Here is a 7989-nt window from a genome sequence, read left to right as displayed (position 1 = left end):
ACTACAAAACATCTGAGCTAACACTGATAACGCTGCTGCGTGTGAAGTGCTGAGAGCTGCACAGACACTTCCTGTTTGCCTTTCCAGCTGACGGAGCGCCGCGTTCCTTTCAGGAGCAACAAGAAGTCAGGAAATGAAAGATAAGCATGAAAACAAACACACACACACACACACACACACACACACACACACACACACACACACACACACACACAGAACTGTGTGTGTGTGACACTGTGATGGACAGGTAAGCACACACAGGTGAGCAGCTGCTCTCCAGGTTAGGGCAGGTTTTAATGGTGACACAGGTCAGAGGTCAGACACAGGTACAGTTTCAACACTTTGACTGCAGGTGGGAGGAAACACAAGAACAGCAAACACAGATTCTGAAATTCACATCCAGATCGCTTCAACCACCATCGGCTGATTCTGATCGCTCACAGTAGCTTAGCATGAGTCAGAGTTAAACTAAACATCACTGACAGCCCCCCCCCCCCCCAACTAGATGATCAGGAAGTGCAAAGGTGACACGAAGGTGGCGTATAACGATGTGGACGTTTTGGCGAGCTTGTGCGCATCACTCCTCCGTCTCCTCCTCCTCGCTGTAGTCGCTCAGAGGAAAGTCACGGCTCTCTGTGTTGTAGCTTTTCCTGTGCATCACACACTCCTGATCAATGATCGCCTGCCACACACACACACACACACACACACACACACACGATGCAGGAGTGAATACCAATCAATCTCACTGCACTCGTCTCCACCCGCTCCACCCTGCCTGCACTCTCTTCTCCACCCCTGAGCTTTATTTACCATTTTCTCCTCTCGGACAGCAGGGTTACGCAACAGGAAGCAGAGCGGCGCGTACAGGATGTTGATGACCCCGATGAACACCATGAGACAGGGAAAGCCCACGGCCTGGACCAGAGCGCCACCTGTGGATGGCCCTGGAACAACAGGAGGAGATTTTAATATCATCATTGGCTTTTTCCTTTCTGCTGTGCGAATGTGAGTGTGGTACCTATGGCGAAGCCCATGCACAGCGCCACGTCAGCGATGGCGTAGACGCTGCCGTAGACGGAGGCGTGGCGGATATCAACCAGGTAGCCCATAATGGCCATCATGGAGGAGTCCACCATACCTGAAGCACCACAGGACAGGTGAGAGGGTGTCACTGATTTCATGGTTTCAGTAAAAACACTGCAGATGTGCAGACCCAACATGCCGTTACACATTTCACACGTCACCTATCGCGAATCCCAGACCGCCGTTTGGTCCAATCAGGCCGTAGATACTGGTGGCAAAGGGAACCTGAAACACACACATCGAACATCGCAGTTACATCACGCTTAACGCGAGGTGTGCTTCCTGACATGAAGGCTCTTTTCATCATGCTGATTAGTTGGATGACAGGAAGTGAGGGTTCTGTTGGCTTTCCCAGAACATGAACATCAGTTTATATCCTGCTTAGATCAGGATCACAGGTGGTTCTCAGGCCTGTTCCAGGTGTACAGGTCAGAGCAGAGGTGATCATTCACACCTGTGATCCATTTAGAACCACTAATTATCCTAACAGGGAGGTCGTTGGGCTGTGGGAGGAAGCTGGTGGATTTGACCTCAGGACCTTCTTAAAGTGAGGTGATGGAGCTAACACTGCAGGGTGGGCTAGTTTGGGCAGCATCCTCGTCAGCACAGGTAACCTGGCTAATAAAGTAAAAGTGCGCTCAGGTGTGGATGGTAGAAACGGACTCGTCATCTATGAAAGCTCATGCTGCGTGCACGGTGGAAGACGAAGAGTTTACAGAGCACCCGATGGGAACATTCGAAGCTTTGAGGCTCTAATATGTAATCTGCTCTTCTCTGCATGCCAGCTTATTTTGGGAAACCAGGTTCCTGGGAGGCTCCCCGGGTTCAGACGGAGCGTCAGGAGGAGCGCCTGCTCCCACTGCTGCACAGATCCACATTAACCAATGCTGGACGGATGGGTTACTGTTTGGTGTTTGGGTGGATGAAAGGATCGATGACTGACAGATGATGATGAATCATAGGAAGATGGATAAACAAAGAGATGATGTCGTACTCACACACAGCAGACTGATGCCAACGATAAACATCCCTAGCATGGAGCACAGCCACCTGGAGACACACAAACAGACATCAGCCTCTTACAGCTGCTGGTTTACCAGAAAGCTTCAGCGTCAGGTCTGAACTGGATCTGAAGAGTTAATCTGCTAATCTGCTGATTTAGCCGCTGGACAGATTCCCAGGAAACGTGGTGTGGACCGAGGGATCTGTCAGCAGGATCGGATCAATGTAAAGCTTAAAAACCGGAGAAGTAAGCTTAATCTCTGAGGTGCTGATCAGCTCCGATATGGTTTTCCTTTGCCTCATTAATCCCTGTGAAACACTTTGAAACGCTCCTCTGAACAGAGCCGGGATAACGTTTCTTATGATGAAAGTGTTTTATTGGTGCTGACACACGCTCTGCCAGGTCAGCTCTCACTCAGAGTCTGAAGGTGTCTAAGCACCAGGTCTGATACTTCACCCTGTGCAGAGGTTTCACGTCTCTGCAGACCGAGGCTGACCCCTGACCCTGAGAAACCCTCTCTTGTGGTCAGATGCAGAAGTACTCACCGTCCCATCTTATTGGCCAGAACACCAAACAGGTTTGTTCCTATCAGGTAGGACACGCTGGCAGGGAGGAAGGCAATACCTGCAACACAGCACACACCTGTTAGGGTCAACGTATGAGGTGCAGTCACAAAGACCTCAGTTCTGCAACTGCTCCTCAAAGTCCTGGTAGCTCCTTTAATGTCTCCAACCAGCGAGTCCTCAACTGGATATCTGCTGAGTGGATGTGAGGGAAGTCACGGAGAGACCGAGCTGAGACAGACTGGTGCTGAGGGAAGATGGTGCTGGCTCTTCGGGCCAGCTCAGGCTGTTTCTCACGAATGACGTCAAAGTCTGCGCTGAACGTCTCACCCCGGGGGCGACTTCACGGAGAACGACCTCAATGACCGCAGAACACACTGAGGAGCACGCTCAGTGTGGCCTTCATGTTGGAAACTCCTGGGTCACCTTCAGAAAACCTCATTTTTGAGCTTCTGTGGTGAAGTCAGAGCAGAAACAGCCGGGCCGGACGTCCAGTGAAAAGCATCTGCGCCCGGCCGACCCTCACAGTGACCCCAGCCGTGACCCACCATCAGAATCAACTGTGACGGCAGCAGCTCGGGGAAAAGCGTTACAGCGTCGGCACAAACAGACCCGAGCAGAAAAACGTACCCAGCTGCCATTTCGGGGAGCACATCGTCTGCATCATCCAGATGGGCAGAGTGGGCTCCAGGATGGCCACGCCCATGTTGGCGAAGCACAGAGACCCTGCAGACGCACAGAGATTTACACGAGTCACAACACGATCAGGACTTTTCACACCTGCTGCTGCTCCTTCATGAGCAGACGTGGAGCAGAAACAAATGTTAATGTGAACATTTGCTCGGACAGATTTACCTGCAGACGTTCAGTTTTTACTAAACAAACCTGGTGAAGTCGCCTCACCTGCACTGACGAGGATGTACGGATCCTTCAGCAGGGTGAGTAACGGCGTTCCCTCCACACTCTGAAACCATAAAACCATGCGCTGAAGCTGGACAACATGCAGAACCAACGAGAACCCAGAACAGCTGCGATTCAAACAGGCACAGAAGAACCGTCGGCTCTTTAAACAGATGTTTTTGATCCGTATAATAGCTTCAGATTAGCTCAGAAACCGGCCGACATGTTTTATTTTGAAAAATTTAAGTCACTGAAAATTTTAATCAGTGGAAAATTTCTTAATGTTTGTCAGATTTCATCACAAAGTTTTTGTTTCATTTGTTTCTGGGTTTGTTTGGGGGGTTTTTTCCCCCAGTTTTTGCCTTTTATTTGTTTCAGTTTTGAAATAAAAACGCGACACTGAAACCAGGAAAAAGTCAAACATGTTTATGTCTGATGTTCAGTCATCCAGATAAGGAAATCCCAAAACATTGATTCTGTTCATCTGGATGTAGCGTTACATCCAGATGAACAGAATCAATGTTTTGGGATCAAAATTTTTTTTACTGTCCTTATAATTTCAGAACATCTAGATTAACGTGCATGAAACATGTTGATCTAGAAGAGTTCAGTTTCCTCCTTTTACTTCTTCCCACTGGTTCCAGACGTTTTCCCCAATTTTCTCCACTTTTGGCTCAAACTTTGACAGTTTTTTAATGGTTCCCAGCTTACTCTGTGTCTGTGATTCCTTCTTCCTGATGACGCTGTTAGGAGGAACACATCGTTACACTGACTCATCATCTGATAATGAAGCTCTGAATTATTTCAATCAATAATAAGATGTTAAAGTTTGATTATTTTAATGCTTCCAACGAAATGCGTCTCATATTTACATTTGACCTTCCCGATTGAACAATGGGACATTCGACACGATAAACAGATGAGAGGATTTCAAAGTGTACTCACCCCAGGAGAGATCTTTGAAGGCTGCAGGATGCACAACTGCAACGCTGCAACACACACACACAAAATCTGGAGTGATGCTGGCGACCTTGGTTGGTCTAAACAAAGCCGTGGTCACCGTGACGTCAGCCGGACATTTGTGAACTTTGAACTGCAGCTCATCATCCTGTTTACTTCAATTTGGTCTCGTCGAAGGGGATCATATTTTATGAAAAGGACACCACGCTGTGTTTAATGTGTTTGATTTAATGTGCTGAAAAAGCTGCAGTTCCTCTAACGGCCACACGAGGGCGGCTCCGGTAAATCAGGATGACGATGGCATTAAAACAACAAAAAAAAGCTAAACGTGCTGACGCCACAGGGGCTCCACCCATCATCATCATCCTGCATTAGGACCAGCCTCGTCTCCAGGTTTACCTCCATCGAACACAGCCAGGAAGGCCAGGATCAGGAAGGGGGCGCTCTTCCCCACAAAGTCATACATCACGCTGCCGAAAGGCGCTCCGACTGAAACACAACACACAAACTATATGAAGAGCTAAAACAACAGCATCATGTAAACCTGACAAATCAACATTCAGTGAACATCCAGTTCATTTGTGCAGCAGTGACACTCGGCTGTGGACCAATCAGCTGTGCCCAGACCCTTTGGGGAAGCAGTTAGTTTATGGCGTGAACGTGATGCAACCTGGATCAGACACAGGTACCAGGTGTATGCTGCAAGTCTGAGCTAAGCTGCTTCCTGTAGCCAGGTGTGCTTCATATTCTGGGAGAGTGGACAAACAGCGAGCTGTGAAACTAAACTCTCCAGGTGGGCGACTCGTTCATACACCACTTCTGTCGCCGCGGCCAATCAGCAGACTGAACGTTCTCGCGTGGTTTGTAGCGACACTTTTTTTGAGTTTGTGACTCACTCAGGACTCCCATAGCCAGTCCTCCCAGTGCCACACCCATCGCGATGCCTCTCTCCTCATCATCCGTGTACACGCTGGCCAGCATGCCCAGACCTGCATGACACGAAGACATGATGTCATCATCCAGCACCTGAACACGAACGCATCTGTTCACACCTTTAGATCAGGGAGAACTCTCCGGCGCCAAGGCCACATTTAACAGTTTAGTCACATGACCTCAAGAGGTTGCTTCACTTAACATATGAGTGAGAGTACAGGTGAGACTACAGGTGTATGTACAGGTGCTGTTAAACACTGTCTGCTGCTTCAGGTGTTCTGTGCCGACCTGCCACTGAGGAGAAGGACGAGCCGATCCCCTGCAGAGAGCGAGCGACGAACAGCAGAGCGTACGTCCCTGAGAAGGCAAACACTGACAGAGACACACAGGATCACACACTTCAGAGAAAACACACCTGTGTTTGTGTGTGTGTGTGTGTGTGTGTGTGTGTGTGTGTGTGTGTGTGTGTGTGTGTGTGTGTGTGTTTGTGTGTGTGTGTGTGTGTGTGTGTCTGTGTGTGTGTGTGTGTGTGTGTAACATCTTACTGATGGTTGACACAAACATGATGATGAAACCAGCAAACATGGGGATGTGATACCCGATCCTGCAGACAGAAAAACATTCTTCAGTTTCAGAACAAGAAGGTTCAGCCTGTCTGCATATTCTCTTTCAATACTACTATTACTGCTAATTATAATATTACCTGTTAGTCAGTGGACCAACGAAGGGGTTGACGAGCAGCTGGATGATAGCTTTAGAAGCAAACAACAAACCAACTCGAACATTTTCTTCTTCCAGAAACAAACTGTCCTGAAGACAGGAAGAGCCCTAAGGAAAGGAAATGTGTGAAACAAGCCAAAACAAGGAAGCGAAATAAGGTTTAGAGAGAAGTGAGGAAATGGGCAGAGAGAGCAAGGTGATTAATCACAGAGAGGAGGAGACAAAAGAAAGGAAACGAGAAAACAAAATAAGGAAAGAGAAAGGAAACAGAGGGGAACAGTAGGAACCAGAGCTGATAGATTATTGATCATGAAGTGATGAGCTGGTCAGGTATCGGTGGTCTCCACCTACTTCGGTCTCGTTGCCCTGCACATCTGCGGTCACTGAGGTCCGGTCCGCCGGTTCGGTGCCGGCGCTCGCGTCAGTCAGGCTGAAGGTCGAGTTATCAAACAGGGACACCAGAGCCGATAGGGTCGGCCCTGTAACCTGGACCGGTGCACCGGTACTGGGCCGAGGCAGGTGGAGGCGCTGGGAGGTCCGTCTGGAGGTCTGGAGGCTGAAGGCAGAGGAGGGGGGCCGTGAGGGTGCAGTGCCCAGACGTGATGCATCGAGGCCGCGCAGAGGGAGCAGGGAGGGCTGGGCGGTCTGTGGCTCTGGACTCGGATGCTCGATGGCGTAGAGGAATGTTGGGATGATCGGTACTACAGGACGGAGACAGATCATTCAGAGCAGGCAGTAACCGTAATCAGTAACAACAACAACATGTGGTCCTCCATCTGAGACAGCTCCTACTGGATGTTTAATTATTTAAAGCTGTGCAGACAAAACATGAGGATGAAAGAGCACCGAAGAAGATTCAATCTGAGCGGAGAAAAAAGGAGAGCAGATACAAGCCCACTGTAAAGGTCCAGGTCAGGAGGTGGTGTGTGTGTGTGTGTGTGTGTGTGTGTGTGTGTGTGTGTGTGTGTGTGTGTGTGTGTGTGTGTGTGTGTGTGTGTGTGTGTGTGTGTCCTCTGCAGAGTCTAACAGCTAACGACGGCGTCGACCTCGAGGTTTCCGGCTGCGTCACAGATCGGCTCAGACGCTGCACGGCCAAAAGTATGTGGACAGATTATTATTCAGGCTGCAGCTCCATCCTTTGAGTTCTTCTTTCAGGGATTTTAGAAGTGTTACTGTCCTCTCTTATTCTCTTAGCTGCACACCTTCCCTGAAAATCCTCAGTGTGACGGTAATCAGTCACACCTGTCCACCTGCATAAACCGATCTGTTTTTACTTTCTCTTCAGTGTTGAAAGAGTCCAGCTGTGACAGAGTGGCTGAGAGGACCATTTGTCCATATTCGTAGTTAACATTCTTGTTTTGATTGAACCATATTTCACATGTCGTCTGCAACAGGCAAACATCTACTATCCCGGGTTTATGTTTTGCACTTTTACAGATTATATAACATCTTGGTTTAAATCAATCCCTACAAGTTTGTTAAGTTAACATGTTCTTTATTTCAACTGTTAATTTGTATTGTTTAGACTTACCTTACCTACATGTCTTCCAGAAACAAAAGGAGGAAATGTAGTTTTACTTCCTGCTTTATAGCTTCTGGGTTCATCTGAGGTCACAGGAGGAGACCAAGTGCAGAAGGGGAAGAACTCTTATAATTTAATCAAGTTGATTTTAGAGGGTTTATGGAGGAATAGATTTATTGAATATGTATTGATTCCACCACAGAGTTTATGTTGCGAGTAAAGAGGAGTAGCAGACGTTTGAATATGATCATGTTCATCTTACCTACTGAGTGAAATAGTCCAGAGGAGAAAGTGTTTGGTTA

At 48.3% G+C, this 7989-nt stretch overlaps 1 protein-coding gene across 1 annotated transcript in view; it reads right to left on the bottom strand.

Moving 5' to 3' along the window:
• Positions 1–275: 275 nt before the first annotated feature.
• Positions 276–7989, bottom strand: part of slc18a1 (solute carrier family 18 member A1) — a 12153-nt gene continuing 4439 nt past the window's right edge. The window contains exons 3-17 of the mRNA XM_026188655.1: positions 6517–6866; positions 6149–6273; positions 5991–6049; positions 5734–5817; positions 5409–5501; positions 4912–5001; positions 4498–4541; positions 3556–3616; positions 3283–3378; positions 2635–2713; positions 2085–2136; positions 1248–1311; positions 1022–1141; positions 814–947; positions 276–682 (exon numbers count right to left, since the gene is read on the bottom strand). Of these exons, the coding sequence (XP_026044440.1) occupies positions 578–682; positions 814–947; positions 1022–1141; positions 1248–1311; positions 2085–2136; positions 2635–2713; positions 3283–3378; positions 3556–3616; positions 4498–4541; positions 4912–5001; positions 5409–5501; positions 5734–5817; positions 5991–6049; positions 6149–6273; positions 6517–6866 (1556 nt within the window). The 3' untranslated portion in view covers positions 276–577. The remainder of the gene's footprint in view (positions 683–813; positions 948–1021; positions 1142–1247; positions 1312–2084; positions 2137–2634; positions 2714–3282; positions 3379–3555; positions 3617–4497; positions 4542–4911; positions 5002–5408; positions 5502–5733; positions 5818–5990; positions 6050–6148; positions 6274–6516; positions 6867–7989) is intronic.

The sequence above is a fragment of the Astatotilapia calliptera genome, chromosome 12, assembly GCF_900246225.1.
Source record: "Astatotilapia calliptera chromosome 12, fAstCal1.2, whole genome shotgun sequence".
NCBI lineage: Eukaryota > Metazoa > Chordata > Actinopteri > Cichliformes > Cichlidae > Astatotilapia > Astatotilapia calliptera.
The sequence above is the reverse complement of the archived record's forward strand: the minus strand, read 5'-3'. Positions and strand labels throughout refer to the sequence as shown.